The sequence below is a fragment of the Dermacentor variabilis genome, chromosome 2, assembly GCF_050947875.1.
Source record: "Dermacentor variabilis isolate Ectoservices chromosome 2, ASM5094787v1, whole genome shotgun sequence".
NCBI classification, from domain to species: Eukaryota; Metazoa; Arthropoda; class Arachnida; order Ixodida; family Ixodidae; genus Dermacentor; species Dermacentor variabilis.
In genome coordinates, this window is record NC_134569.1 from 43233128 (window position 1) to 43249883 (window position 16756).

A 16756-nucleotide genomic window follows, 5' to 3' on the forward strand; every position below is an offset into this window, starting at 1 on the left:
GAAGACGGCTGTCATCGCAATTCGCCTCACGTTTTAATACCGCTTGGTCGGGACGCGATATGTATGCGCGAAGGCACCGACGTCACCTCATGTGTTGGCATTCACGCTTCTTGGGAGCGATGAAGGAGCTTGACTTATCGTGATCGCGAAACGTAAACGCACCTGCCTTACTGGCGACGGCGACGAAGCCTTCCGGCAAAACGACGTAAGTAAAGATAAACTCTTTGCAGATTTTATTTCTGCTTTTGCTACTACGTGATATGCACGAAAGAATTATTTTGAAGCTCGGCAAATGAGATAATTGCGGAAGCACTATATCGACTAAAGGATGGCGACAACGGAAAACTTTGCGATCCATCCGCAACGCTAATTCACTAGAAGCGTCCTCTCGCCAGAACTCCACCATGCCTCGGCTGACCTCCATACGAGGCGTAAATGCAACTCCTCTACCGATTTGCCGCGTAGCGGTGTCGGGAAGCCTCTCGCTTGCACCCGCGCGATTTCGTAAATAGCGGCGAGTGGAGGCCAAAACAAGCCGGCGCGCACGCCGGCGCGGTAGGGGTGGGCGTTCGCGCGCGGACCGCTTCCGTGACGTCATGGTTTGGGAGGCGGAGCGACGCCACGGGGGCTCGCCTCCCCGTGGGCGTGGTCGGCGGCAGCGGCGGGCGCAGCAGCAGCGCCGGCGGCAGCCGCTGGGAGGCGAAGCAAAGGAGCGGGCAGGCGTCGCGCTCCGGGGAGTAGCAGTGCCTGCGCGCGCTCAGTGTGAGTGAGGAGTCGTCCCGCAGCGCGCGACGATGCTCGCGCCAGCAGCTGCAACATGATGGAAAGCGCCGGCAGCCTGGGCCGGCCGCGCACGGCGGCTGCGGCGGCCGCCGCAGCCGCCGCGGCTGCCGCGCGGCTCGACCCTTTCGACCAGGACCTGGGGGCGGCCGAAGCGCCGCACTTCCAGAACGGATTCGCCATGCACCCGCACCACCCGCACGCGGCGGCCGCCGCCGCGGGATACACGGCCGCCGTGGCCAGGGACTTTCTGTTGCGCGGCGCCACCGACCTGGCGCCGCCGCCCCCGCACCACCACCACCACCACGCGGCGACCGCCGCCGACGGCATGTTCGTGCACCACCACCACCACCACGCCGCGGCGCAGGACCTGTACACCTCGCGGCTGCCGCTGACCGCGGCCGACGTGTACCGCGGCGACGCGTTCCAGACGCGGCCCGAACCCGTGTACGCGACGTCGATGGGCGGCCACCCGCACGGAGCCTTCTTCCGCTACATGCGGCAGCCGGTCAAGCAGGAGCTGACCTGCATGTGGGTGGAGCCGCCCGCCATCCACCACCACCCGCACCATCCGCACCACCCGCACGCGCAGCTGAGTAGCAGCAGCCCGCGAAAGCCGTGCGGCAAGAGCTTCTCGTCCATGCACGAAATCGTGACGCACCTGACGGTGGAGCACGTGGGGGGACCCGAGTGCACCAACCACGCGTGCTTCTGGCAGGACTGCGCGCGCAACGGCCGCCCCTTCAAGGCCAAGTACAAGCTGGTCAACCACATTCGCGTGCACACCGGCGAGAAGCCGTTCCCGTGCCCGTTTCCCGGCTGCGGGAAGGTGTTCGCGCGATCCGAGAACCTCAAGATCCACAAGCGAACGCACACAGGTCAGTGGCTTTCGATAGCCTCCGCATTATACTGTTTCGTTTTCTTTGACCGTGCGCACGAACACGATGTTGGGAGCGCGGCTTCTCGGCCCCGTTCACGCGAGTGATTCCGAAAGAAGCATCCTTAGGGACCTCGGGGGATACACTCAGCGGGCCCTGGCCGCCGGTGACCGTAAGCAGCAAATGACGCGGCTTGCCTTCGTAGATCCTTTCTCTCCATGAATTAGGGATTCACTCATTCGTGATTGTTCCTATACGAGCCAACGACCTGGTGATTAATTATTCCTGCTACAAATATTTCGTTTGTTTCTGTAATCGCTACTTTGAGCGAGATGTGCAGGCCACAGTCGCGCCCTTTTCGTTGAAACAAACGCGCGCAGAACGTTGCACTCGCTGCAGGAGTCCTCAAGCGCGGCCGCACGAACCGGCGTGGGTCTCGCGGATCGAAGTCCAGCGGTGAAGCGACAGCGCGCCGGCCATTATTTACGCCGTTAGCCACAAGGTGTTTCTTTGCGCGCAATCCGAGAGCGAGCGCCTTCTTTCGTTCTCCCCCTTCCGTCACCGCGGCGTGGGGCGTCGTCGAGCCTATTATGCACACTTGACCCGCGCGGCGACGTCGGGGTCCCCTTTCTGCTGCGTAACGCACCGACGCAGTCGACGATCGAGGCGGGTCCCCGTGTGTGCGCGTCGCCCGTCATCGGCAATTTGTGAGGCGGCTTGCCTGCCGTGCTCAAGTGCTCATTTGTTAACGGGTCGACAGACGCGCACGCAACTCTCGTCACTCCTTGACGCGAACAGGTTTCGTGACAAATTCTGGTCGGCTACACCGATCGACCGCCTTTCGCACGAGCCACGTGGACGCTAGTCTCGTTGTAGAAGCGAGAACATTAATACAAACACGTTTAATTGCCATCGGTGGGCAGTTATTAAAAAAAAAGTATAGTGAATGACTGATTCATTAGCGAAGCGCCTTACATGTATACATAAAGCCATTTTGCTGCTTGATTTTAAACAATTAAGCTCCGCTTCTACCAATTTAATTCTAAGCTTCTTCAAAGACTAGATTTGTTAAACAAATACGGCTCGATATTATTATTATTATTATTATTATTATTATTATTATTATTATTATTATTATTATTATTATTATTCATGGCAGTTTTCGAAATAATTAAGACGGCGTGCCGATCGCTAACCCTCTCTCGCACCGACGCGTCGATGACAATTTCGGGCGGGAAGGTGAAAAGTTCTAATTAAGAAAGTAACACAGCCTCCAAGACCCAAACGATGCTTCTGCATAAAATATTTTAAAATATGAAAAAAATGGGGGGGGTGGGGACGTGCACGTTGAGTACACTGCGAATGGGCGTCATATTGGATGCAGCAGCATGAAGACGGGAACAACCCTATACAGGCAGTGGCTGCTAATACATAATTTGACGCAATTTCCAGGCGCGGCAATATTGCTCGCTGCCTCTGAGCGGACGCGTAATACTGATCTGGTCCAGCAGTTATTGGGAATAGTTGCGGGTAGTTGGAATCGGTTGGTGCAGGACAGGGGCAATTGGAGATCGCAGGGGGAGGCCTTCGTCCTGCAGCGGACATAAAATATGATGATGATGATGATGATGATGATGATGATGATGAACTGAGAACGAACACTACGGCGCCGATATCCTCAGTTTTGTTTGTATCGCATTCCTTATGCGAGTTCTGTGTGCGTTTACCAAGTGTACAAAAGTTAATGGATAAGTCAGCGCGCGTAGTGTATGTGCGCTGCAGTGAACAAAGTTGCTGCGCATGACTTCGACGAAGTGCACTCAACGAACTTGACGTCTTCCAGCTGGATGCGTTCCGCTTTCTGCTTGCACCTTCTGTTTCCATGAGGCTGCGAGCCTCCGGACAAATTCGAGTATGGGTATCAATATCTCTCGACTTCTGTTATATAAACAGAAAGAGTACAGACGCAGAGCATTCTGTTTTTTTTTTTTTAATTTCGTCCCACGACAATTAAATAATTTCGTCTCGGTGCTGCCTTCTGTAACGTAAATATCCACCCACTTACATATTGGAAAAGAGCTTACCGTATGCACTCTATATACATAAGTCGCGTCGTTGCATAACTATCGAAGTGCTGCTGCACAAAGTATATATACATACACTTACTGTCCCTTCTATGAACCTTTAGCGACTGATAGCGTCAGCGTCGGCTATACGTTCACTCTTTATACATACGTGTATTTACTTCATTTATATACTGGTTAACGCAGAGATGAGCGATTAGCAGCAAAGACGTCACTTTATATATGAGTACAGATACAGACCAATGATTTCCTTCGACTCCGAGGCAGACGCGGGACGCAATCAGAGACACGAAGGCCCTGCTGTTATACTTACGCCAGGGAGGGCTTATATATGACCATTCGATTACTTCGGCTTCATACTTTTCTTCTTGTTCTTCTTACTGTTGCTCATTTTCTTGTTTTCCTGACGTAAGTTCAAACACATCATTTGATGTAAAATTCCGGCATGTATACATATAGCAAACCTGGCAGTTTCAGCTTACATTAAGATCTCCTTCTGAATATCTATCAATATATATATATATATATATATATATATATATATATATATATATATATATATATATATCTTAGTGTGGTGCCATAGCTGTGACAACGGTGAACCATTAGGTCAGAAAAGTTCAACGAACTGCTGCATTCTGTAGAGGCTTCATCAGCTTTTAGCTCCAAGTCCTATAACCTATAAAAAAGAAGAGGACGTGTAATTGAGTGCTTGTATGAACTTAAATACATTACTGCACTCAGAAACAAAACGACTGCATGCTAACGAATAGTTCTTTCGTGCCATCGGTGAGCAGGCACGAAAGCAGGTGTTGCAACCAAACCGGGTAAACGTGTTAATTTGGATGACCATCGCAACGTTATGACCAGAACTTGCTTTATTGGACGAAGTAATAATGGGCATGCCGGCATGAATACTTGAGACGGCAAATAAGCAACGGTAATTTTTTTTTAATATTCAACAAATACGTTCAATAGTCTGGTAATTTGGCGATAATTTGACGTTGTATGTGCCTAAGTATTCAGTATACAGCGCATACCGTGGCGGTCTGTACTTGTCAACTGAGTTAGTCGTCAATTTCCCCAGAAATCATTAGGTATTCTTGTAACCAATATACTGATTGTTGTCGCATCAAACGCACTGTTGCTGCATAGAGGAAGTGCCTGAATGGAGCTGTCCTTGTTATTTTTTTATTTCTTTTTTTTAAAACTTAGGAGCTGCCCGTGATCCAACGAAATATTACCTGGTTTAGTTATTTTGAACCTTTTTCTTTAGTTTGAACCTATATTCAAACATAATGCGAAACCTATAACTATTGTTTACTCAGTTAAGTATCACTGTTAGCGTGGTATGACGAGTTTTGTCGTTATCTTTGTGCATCCTTCGAATGATATATTAGCTTACAAATGCAAATTATCACGCATTTAGCCGAAGCATTTATGTGCATCTAAGTGGAAGTTATTTGTTTCATTGTGATCATTGTCATGAGAGCGCATTGTCATGAGGCAGTCTTTCACAAGCTGCCCTTTACTTCGTCCAGCTAGCGGCGCTAATAGAGTTCCTTAGGCGTACTGGAGGTTCTAAGTTCATTTTCTTTTGTCTTTAGCTCGTTTCGTCTGCCTCGTATTACGAACAGCAATGAAATAAACCATATTAAATATGCTAGTTATATAGATATATGGGAAGTTCCTCGCTAACGCCCCTGTATATATTCGGCTCTATTTGTAAATATGTATATCGTTGTTCGCTTATATCCCACGCAATATGTATAGCAAAAAATAATGCCGTCATTTGAACGAAGTGAGAACGCTGAAAAGTGCTGAACAGTAGACGGCGTCATTTAGGCTGTCTCCGTCAAAAGGAACGTGTGAATGACGTTTAAATACAAACATGAAAGGCGTCGAGTACTCTTCACATAAGGTCAGAGGTATCGTGACACCGCTTTCGCAATGAGGACAGCGCGAGAGCGATTCCTAAACGGGATTATCGAGCGGATGTTAACGGGGAAGTGGCTGGGGAGTGGGCATTATGCGTACGCTGTTTTCTTTTTCATTTTATTTTTGCATAAGGAGGGGGGGGGGTGTAGGTAGGTTATGAAAGCCGTGACGTAAGAACTGCTTTCTCGGCGCACTCGCACTCCTATAGTTATATACCTGTGTGCACGGTTATCCAACCTCGCGCCGCGTGCGGACGCGGCTTTTTCCACTGCATGCATATGTGAACGTGACACTCGATATATATACCGTGTGTCCCAGCTAGCGTTAGCCGAGCTGCTCAACGGCACGAGATACAATTATAAAACCTACGGCGTTCGGTTGTCATAGGGCCGACGACCGGACGCCGTGGGTCTTATGATTGCATCTCGTACCGTGTTTGTTTAGTCTTTTTTTTTTCTTCGTTGAACAGCTTGGCTAACGTCAGCTGGGACATATATATATATATATATATATATATATATATATATACGCACTGTAGAGCGCGTCTGCCGATTCTGTGGTCGATTTCTGTATTCTACTCGCGCAATCGTATAGCGTCCTGGCCACTTCAGGAAATCGCTAAACGTTGAACGAAGACAGCGGTAACACAGAATGCGGGTTCTGAGCGTGCATGATGTACATTTCACGGAGGATATTTCACCGCAGTTATGCGAAAAAAGAAAACTATATAGAGGTAAAACATAGACTATATCGTGCAAGCGCGTGTGTGCGATAGGCACATGGCAGTTAATTTTGATCGTTTAGGCACATACTGTCGGTGGTTTACCTCCTCTCTTTTTTGTAATGGGGAATAGTAACGATCGATAATGTCGATGAAGCGAAAAGAGCGGGCCTCGAACAACGGTCCTGAAAAGGTGGTCATTGCACCTTTAAGGAGTCCGCGTCACTAAGTCTATCGATACGTGCACCGTGGGTAATTATATCCGGTCTTCGGCGAAAAACTTACTCTCGCTGATAACGTTCTGAAAACAAGTGAATACTAGAAATTAGGGGTGAAACGAGCTAACAGATGCCACGCAAATAAATCGCTGCCACAAGTTAGCTGCAAGCTAGAAGCCCTATACAAACTCCACAATTCGCCGTATACGTATTTTTTATACGAACAGCTAGTGTACGAAATAAGGCACGCTCATCATCACGCGCTCGAGAAAAGCCACGACATTGTATTTCAATGGTTGCCAAACCGTTGCGGAATTGTCGGCAACGACAGCGCAGATGAAGCTGAGCGTTCCGCTCACCAAAAACATCAGCGGTTTCCTATACCACTTTCAAGGACTGATGCATGCGCGACAACTTCAGTCGCTTGCTCGCCACATCACACTTCTACGATGGAATTCACCGAGTTTCGCCACATCGCGCTTGCACTCTCTCGACTCTCACTTGCGACTTCGCCTGCCCCCTGGACTTTCCCGTCGCGAAACAACTTTACTGTGTCGCGTGTGGTTGGGCGTCGCATTTAAAAATTCCTATTCATTCCTGATAGCAATGGCCAACAGTGCGGCGTGCAATTTGTGCGGGTGCAAGAGACTCTATAGAGCACCTTCTATGTCGCTGCCCATCCTTTGACACTCGACTATGTACTTTAAAAGTGAAACTCAACCTGCTAGATAATAGCATTCTTGCACGCAAAAGGCCAGAATTATAAGCCCGCTTCTTGAAGGACACTGGATTGTATGAACGCTTGTGACAGTGAAGATTCCTCTGCAACTGACTGTGAATGACTATTATTTTTTTTCTTCTTATCTGTTCTTTCCCCCTCTCCAAGTGTAGGATAGCCAACCGGGCACAACCTTGGTTGACCTCCCTGCCTTTCCCTCTCTCTCTCTCTCTCTCTCTCTCTCTCTCTCTAGAAGACCATGCAAGCAGCGACAGATGATACCCACGCACAACTCATCGTTGCAGATACATATATAGAATTGTCAAAATAGCGGCGTATACGCGGACTACAGCGCCAGGCTTCCCTCTGGCGCCGATTTCCCAAAACTCTAAATCGTATTGTCCTCTATCATGCATGTTCTACATTGGTAAATTAAATAAAATAAAATAAATAAATAAATAAATAAATGTTCTTATACGGTGGGAATACATAAGAACAGATATGCGCCAGCCAATCAGGCTTTTGGACGCACATCATTAGAGAAGGCCCGCCGGTCGATGGCATTGCAAACAGCACTCACGAACGAAATATTTGCTAAATTTCGCTGCTGATCTTTCCTGAAAAAAAAAAAAGAGAAACGCTTAGTTTCTGCGCTTTCGCAGCGATACTGAATGGTCCATTCTGAAATGACTCGCACTCGCACCTTCAACATCTGTACACACCTTTTAACGTTAGATAAGCCGGAACAGGACATAGCGCTAGACTTCAACTGGCAGTTGAAGTCTATAACGGTCTTTCCTGTCCATTTTATTCTTCTACTAAAACTTTTTTCGTGCTAGAAACTATAATTCGCAGCAAAAGCAACAAAACTAGCCCAACTCTCTTGTTCAGGACATACAAAGCGCGTGATGAAGGATATGACCATGTTCTTGTTGACACTATAGCAGGGGCTTCAAGCTCTTTGGAAACGCCTCGCTCGAGGCTATAGAAAATTGCTGAAATAAGCGCACACAAAGGTGAACTCGGCGAAACGGCATACCCGAGCCTCTTCAGCCTATATACTGAGGGATAGCTGATTAAGTTCTTTTTCTAATTCCCTTTTAAAGGAACCACCTGAGACTGCCTCAAAGTACATAAAAGTTCAGAGCAGCGTGCTTTTACTGCAATAATCAACCTTTCTTTCTTTCTTGTGCGGCGCACATTCTCGCGACAACGTCAACTACGGTGAGGTGGAAGTAAACTTTCGATTTGTGCCCAGGCACCTCAAACTACGAATTTATGTGCACAATGCTCCCTTGACTAAAGTTTCCCAATACATGATCAAATGATTACTGCACGTAAGACTGTCGTACCACATAATCGGCGTGACATCAATACGGTGCCTTATATGCACGCGAAAGTTTCGTCAGCAACAATGTTTCGCTTGATTATAAAAGCTATTTTATAATTATACACATGACGCACGATTGTTGCTGTGCTACTAGTGTTACGTTCACTGTTATGCCTATGCGCTAAAAGAAGATATATTGATTCCTTGAATTAATTGGAAACGTGATTATTACTTCCGCCCCCGTGATTTTCCTGTATATTGAGTGACTTTGATTCTGTTGACTAAACTAAACCATTTACAAGACGTTTTGATGTCCGTTCAGAGGGTGAGCTTGGTTGACGCAGCTTAGTTTAGTCTGAGTAAGACGCTCTACACATTCACTTTGTGTCGTTGCTAACATCTGCGATAACGCTTAACAGAGGCTTCGAGCCCGTTATAGCTGTACAGATTACAAATTAATCACAGTTGAATGCTGTTTTCAGTACCTTTGTGTAACTAGCAATTGAAAAACTATAGTTATGTGCATCCAAGCAGACACGCAGGCAGGAGCTACTGAAATCCATGGTGTATGACGAAAACTATCGCGCAAGAAATCTGCAACGAAACTTCATGCATGCGGAGACGCTACACATTCCCGAGTCAAGTCTGTGATCTGTTTCGTTGCACACTGTAAGGAAGCACTGTTATTTTGTAAACACACATTCCCCAAATGTAAGACAACGTACGTATCATCAGAAAAGAATGAAAAATAGTATTAAATCTGGCTAGGACAGGGAAATGGACATCGTCAATGGAACTGTTAATCAAATGTGAATACATTATCAATATATTCGCAGGGAGCAAAAAACTCACGGTTGTCCAAAGAACGTGTCTATAATGCATGGTAAGATATTTTACAGCGAAGCTGTCTATGCCAGCCGATTCGTCCGTCCGTCTGTCGCCTGTACGCCGAAAACTACGGTGCAACCCCATGCGCATGCGCGACAAAAGAAAGAGGCGCGCGATTGGCCGTGCCACTAGTGACGTCGTTGCCCTCCGTTGCAGCCGAGCGAGCGCACAGCAGTTCCTCTCCGGCTCCGAAATCGGTAGGCCACGCGTCATACGTACTCCCGAGGAGCAGGCAGCTTTCGATCAGCAACGCCGCGAGCAGAAGCGGCAACGACCTCGTCTACGCCGTGCCAATGCTGTAGCCCGGGCGCAAGAATAAGCTCGTGCAGCCGAACGCAAGCAGAAACTGTGCATACCGAGGACCCGGCAGCCTACCAAACCGTCGTTTAGTGAACCGTTGGGATTCACCCAATGATAAACGTCGGGGCGGCACGTTTCAGCTTCGCTGGTTAACCATCTTTGCGGAGTGTTTGGGCGGAGATTTTTTCTGTTGTTCTTTTGACGCATTCTTAGGTGGTTATTCAATGAAGAGAAACCTGCCAGTCAGGATAACAACTAGATAGGAAAAAAGCTACAAACTGCGGGAAAATCAGCGAATTTGGCAAATTGCCGCCGTGAATCTGGCAAATTCAGTATGGACTGGGAGCATTATTACAGCATAAAGAAAGAAAGCATCATAAACCAGTTTTATTCGCCGTGTTTTCAATCCTATAGCGAGACTTGCCGGTAAGTAAATGCACACTACAAATGCCCACGTGGTTGCAGTCATCCGCCGTGATCTAATCGGTGTGCAGTGAAACCGCCGTCTCTTACGCGGTAAATTACCAGAAGCTTCTTATAAGCCGTGCGGCGAAGAAATGGCAAGATATGTATCAATGGGTCGGCGCGCTAAATTTTCTTAAATGTAATTCGCTAAATGCGTGCGCAAGAGAGATGTGATCCCCGTTCTTCTCCACGCAAGTTGCGCTCACGATAGTCTTTACACACACACGCTCGCGCAGACGCACGTATACTCAAACGCACGAATACGCGCGCCCGCTATCGGCAGCTCAATCAAGTTGCGAGCGAGGCATTCCGGGGCCAAAGCGCGCAGGACATCGACACAAACCGAGGAGGAGACGGAGTACTGGAGCCGCAGCTTATCGGCCGCAGACACGCGCCACGCGCTTAATCCGCTTGTAGAACCAGCCGACAACCAGGCCCAGCCGGACGATGCGCGCGCCCTCTGCGCGGCCGTGGCTCATGTGGAGCGCGTAGCCGCGCTGTCCAGTTTGCTCTCGTGCGCGCGCAGACGTACTTTTGATCGCGCACGCCTTCTCGCCTAAACCAACGCAATCGGCACTTTCATATGTACGTGCGCTAAGGTTAACGATGTGACAAAGTCAGGTGCGGTAAAACCTCTTCGTAAAGAAGTGATCGGAACAGGCAATCGACTTCGTTGTAAGCAGTATTTCGTCAAAAGCGGATGGACTATTGGAAAGACACAGTAACGCGAGAATACAAAGAACTTCGAGCAATGCTATATTTTGAATGAAGCGATTTCGTTATGATGAGAGTTTACTGCGTATAGTTTTGTATATAGTCCTTTTCCTCAGCCATACTTTCCTTTCCACTGTCCTCTCTCCGTGCCTTTTACTCTTATACGCCATAGTCGTCAGGAACGTTGACCACCGTTCAAGCGTCAGCAGACTCGGCTAGACAGTTAGTGTGATCGCCCCTTGACAGAGAAACAGGTTCTGGTACACTGGTCCAGACGGGCTTCGGTACCCAAGGCCTCAAGTGTTTGCTCATGGTATTAAGGTCTTGTGAATTGTGTTACCGACTTTCAAAGCTGTAGCGCGTAGCATCGCGTTATTGTGTGAATTTTTCGCACCTTATTTTTTTCTTTTGTTATTTTTACCACCTTTTCAGCTGTGGTGTAAGTGGAAATGTGGAAAACTGTGGTGTAATCGGCCCAGGGCGCGGAATCGAATCCCGGCGCGGCGGTAGCATTTCGATGCGGGCGAAATGCTGAAACATTCTTGTGCCACGCATTGACTACACGTTAAAGAACCCCAGGTGGTATTAGTTATTGCGCAGTTCCCCCTACGGCGTGACTTATATATCATATCGTGGTTTTGGCACGCTACAATTTACTGACACGATCGATCGCAATCGCGATAGCGCGCTTGGACCAAAGACCATTAACAGAAGAAACCATTTCAGAGTGCCGACATCACAAGCCACCGCCGCTGAGAGCGACGAGGGCTCTGTTGCAGTTTTTAAAGACAACAGAATTAGACAAGCGGCTGTAGCTGAACTGATGTTTACAGTGCTACTGCGCTGTGCGGTGATTGTGTGCAATGGCAGTGAACGACTGTGACTGTGAATCTGTGCTCGCTTTCTTTCTATATCTCTTCTGTCTTGTCACTCTACTTCCCCCTCCACTCTCTCCCAAGCGTAGGGTAACAAACCGGATATTTGCTTCTGCGTAACCTGCCTGCCTTTTCCCTTTCTTCTGTCTCTCATGGAACGTAAAACCCTGTAATTTAATTAATTAATTGCACGTGTTGGGCCCCTCTATGGCGCCTTACCAAGATAAACCTGGCACAAGATAGCTGTCTTATTGTTGTCTATTGAGAGATAACTAATAGATAAATTTTCCCTAACGAAGAATTCTAGCGTAAGAACGTTTTCCGAATACGGGCCCTGTTATTTTCGACGCGAGGCAACTGCGCGGTGCCATGACCGAGTGGTCGAGACACAAGCAAACTCGGGGGGAAAGAAATACCAACTCTTCATAATTGCTTATTTTTTAACAATTGCGTTCACTCGTTTCGCTTCCCTCTTTGGGAACACTGTTCCATAATTCCTCAGCAAGGAAAGTTTGCGAATACTTTTTTTTTGCCTGTTCCAATTAATTATTAAGGGCGGGCTCCGGAATAATTTTGACCATCTCTGGTTCTAAGCGTTTCGACTTCATCTAAACGCGGTTGCTGCGGCCAGAAATTGAACCCTGGACCTCGCGCTCAGCAACAGAACGCCATAGCCGTTGAGCGAACCGATATTGATTAAGCGCTTTGGTTCGTGAGTATAGGCATTTAGAATACACAATAATTATAGTATGCGACTTAAATGTATACTGCACCTGATGCGAAAACAAGAAATTGCGTTGCTCACTGGCGCTGTCACGTACACTCACGGCTGCGTAGTATGTCCCGGATGCGGCAATGAACTTTATGAAAGTATGCAACCCCCCCCCCCCCTCCCTTCCTCTCCGACAGTCACAGAGCAACGCCCTGCGGCTATTAAACCGCCTTGAACTCTTTCGCAAACGTCGGTAAAACACCTATTTCAGGAGTCGGCGAACTGTTTCTCTATTGATCAATGGCCCGGAAGAGTCAGTCACCGATCGTGCGTGACATTATATGCGAGCAGTACATTTAACAGCCAGCCTCATTTACACGACTGAGGTTATGCATATGTTTCTTTATGTTAAAACAAAGTAAAGATATTCTTGACGTCTTGGAGGCATTGTCTGCCACAAGACTATTCGTGTCATATATTATTCAGCATGTTCGTAAAATATTGTCTCAACTAACCATGCTTGCTTCGCTCTTTGTGGAAGTGCGACCTTATAAGAAGCCGTAGCGCCCTAATCGAGCAGCAAACAATGTCGATCATAGATACATACGGAGATCAGAAATAAAAGAAAATGTGCATGTTTAAGCAGCGTGCCGGAACAAAAGAACGCCATATTGTCAACGTCGTTGAGCCCCAGTAGAAACCTGCTACAACAAAAATTATGCGTAATACTCAATTCCTCAATACTCAATGAAAAGTATATAAGAGAAATACAACGGCATTCGACTTTTATAAGGGCTAAACCAGCAAAGACAGCCGCGTACCTACACAGACGTATTCGCATGTACAATCTTATGTACACTGACACCCTGCTTGATCCCTTAAAATAGATAGCGCGTAAACTGCGCCTTTCATCGAACTTTGCACCTGCCTTGTAGACGATGCTCCGGTGCTCAACACCGTTGCCGGTCAATGCACGTTCGTGCCGACGCAGCAGACGTGGGGAATTCACCTGTCGGCGCCATCAGTAAGGATTGTGCTGCTGCTTCCCGCGCCGAATGCAGCTGCTCACGTTATAAATGCTTGTGCTGCCTTTTCTTGTTTCGCTTTGTTTTCTTTTAAAGCGAAGCTTTCTACGTCTCACTGATTCGTCCGTGAGCGCTGAAAACGTACTGCAGGAAAGCCAACTTATACATCTGCGTAGAACACTACAGTTTACATTCGCAGTACCGCGCCAGCGTTGACTGGCTGGCCGCGGTCAGTGCCTGATGACTGCGCGAAACGACGAGCTTTCGTTTCCAGCACAAAGTTCGCTGGAAACGAAAGTTGCGTCTGCTAGGCATGACACCACCCCTGTCGCGATTAACTGAGCTTCCTTGCTTATCGGAGACAGCAAATGCGCCTGAACACGGGCTCGTCTTAGTATCTGGGGAAAAAAATCACGCTACCCAGACGAACTGTACATATCTCCACTGCATTACGCGCGCCACGCAATGCATTCCCGGTCATCACCATGGGTAGGCCGCGGGTGCAGCGCACGGCAAAAGAAGTCGCGTGCCTTGTGTGCCACTCCTTGGCTAAGCACTGGCATCTTTTTTCCTCTTTCTTTAGCGCCGTATGCCGACGTTATACAAATATGCATACGCACACACGTATATACGCGCATACGTAAACAAACAAACAGAAATTAAACAGAAGCAACTTTTAAAGCTCGCAATTGCCCATACTATACTGCAGTCAACCTTTCTGACAAGTTCATCGGCCACCTCTACAGAGAGTTTTCATATGACGTCACGGACGCAGCTCTCACTGCGCTAGTACCCAAATACGGCGGCCACGATGACGTCAGTGCATTGTATTATCACGCGCACATTGTTTTGCTTATCGACGGCGACTGTTTTTTTACCGGTTTTTCACCGTTATCGCTTTGTCGTTCCGCTGTCATGATGTCACGTTTCTTGATTAGACTCCTTCTCGCCGTGCTTGTACCTAAAGATGACGGCCGCGATGACGTCTATGCAAACTATATATATTAACGCGTTGAGGGCCCCGTGTCGCAGAATATCTCGCGTCGGCGTCCCGTGCCAGCGTCGAAAGTAGTTTCGGCAAAACGATTTTCGCACCACCCAGGTCCTACATGTGGCGCAAGAACGTTACTGAACTAATTGAATTTCTCAAGCTAAAATACGTAAAAAAAATCGTAAGGTACGACACACACAACCTACAGACACGCTAGCGTCGAATTGTAATTTGAATATACGAGAAAACATAATTATGTTACGCGAAAACTCAAAGGAACCCCTTTCACAGCTTTTCTACAATACATAGACCGGAGACGGCGTCCGTCATTCGCGCACGGCGGCGCCTGAATATCTCAGAGTCCACGGAGCGGTGCGCCCGGTATACCTTGAAACATTTCCAGATGACGCTCACCTCCGCTTCATCACTGTTCGATCAGATAGCCCGCCATCGTGCGTAGCGTTCGCTACCAGCGTTTCCCGGTGAAAATTGTGGTTACATGCGCTGCAGTTGCCGGGAAGCGTGAGAAGCAATCAGGGATCTTTGAATGTTATCGCGTTCCATTTTTAAAGACGAAACTTAAGCGTCCTCAAAATTTTTTATAACAGTGCAGCGAATGTCCTTTCTGTTTCATTTCTTTTGCTCTCTCCCTCCTCGTCGTACTGCTTGTCTCAGTGAACATTCACATGTCTTGAAACTGGTTTCGCTGCTGTGTGTAATAGAAGAAAGAAAAAGCAGGTCAAACGAAAACGTTGAGTAGCGTTTAAGGTCAACTGTATTTTCATATATTGAAACCTTAAAGGCCCGGAGGCATTACGTAAGGCGGGGGCAAACAATGTATTGCTTGTACAGTGTGACTCATTCATGTTCGCGCACTGAAGAAAAATGATGATAATCGTTGAGGCCGTAACAAATAATCAACAAGAAATCAGAATGAGAGACCGAAAGACGTGCTCCATAAAAAAAAAAAGAAGCAAGGTTTACAGCAACGCTATACTTCAGTGTTCCGTGACAACTTGACCTTTAACTGGTGCACAGCACTCGCATAAATCATTGTGGAGCAACATACCGCTAACACTCGACAGGCAGCTGCAGTGTTTAAAGCTGCAGTAACCACATTCTAGGCTTGTAACTCTAATCAGAAAAACAGAACAAGTTGCAGCTGTAGCGAACGCGTGCATCCATGAATATATATGTTCTTCGGGTGAGATGTATATATGCTTATTTCAGTGAACGCCGATTCCATTGCATTTCATCCTGCAGGAACAACACTGTGTATACATATATACTGATGCTGCGCGCAGTAACTATTACAGTGCGGATTTTAGTGTCACTCATATTTTGCTGCACCTTACATATCATGCACGCGTACCAAGGAGGACACGTGAAGGAGACGTACCAAGGAGGACGTTTCCGATACGCAGATGAGTCTGACACTGATGCCAGTGTAAATACACAATTACGGTAAGAAGGCCGGCCATATGGAGCTATAGGTCTGTCTTCGCTATTGAGAGGGATCGGACCCACCGAAACAGTAGCATATGTAGACTCTCTGAGATGGGCCACCCGCGGTCCATGAAATAGACGGCACTGACGTAGTGGTCACCCGCAAGAGCGGTATACATGCGACACACCAGGCTTTCACTGTTGCTTTTGAGCACGACGAACACGTGAAAATTGTAAGGGACTTCTCGCCCCTTTCACCACGCTCCTGTTAAAGACTATTATTATTATTATTATTATTATTATTATTATTATTATTATTATTATTATTATTATTATTATTATTATTATTATTATTGAAAACGTATATACACTTGACAGGAAAGGCAAAGTGAGGAAAGGCAAAGCAAACCGCCGTCTGAAGAGGCACAGCGCCTGCTCACTCTTTAGAAAGGAGGAGAGAAAGCGAGAAAGTATGCAGGTATCTTAACCAAAAAAAAGAAAAGCGTCTGGTGGCTATGTGTACACGCTGGGAAAGGAAGGAGAGAAGGCGGTGGAACATGTGCTGCTAATGCGTCCGTTAGGGACGTTATACTTGCCTCCACGAACGCGAGCCACGGAGCCCGCAACCTACAGATGACTTACACAATTATCGACCGGACTTCATATGCATCCG

The 16756-nt window shown here is 47.6% G+C and overlaps 1 protein-coding gene across 1 annotated transcript in view; it reads left to right on the forward strand.

Annotated features, from left to right (window-relative positions):
- The first annotated feature begins 285 nt into the window (after positions 1-285).
- Positions 286-16756, forward strand: part of LOC142571710 (zinc finger protein ZIC 5-like) — a 97611-nt gene continuing 81140 nt past the window's right edge. Inside the window, exon 1 of the mRNA XM_075680254.1 lies at positions 286-1658. Coding sequence (XP_075536369.1) covers positions 818-1658 — 841 coding nt within the window. The 5' untranslated portion in view covers positions 286-817. The remainder of the gene's footprint in view (positions 1659-16756) is intronic.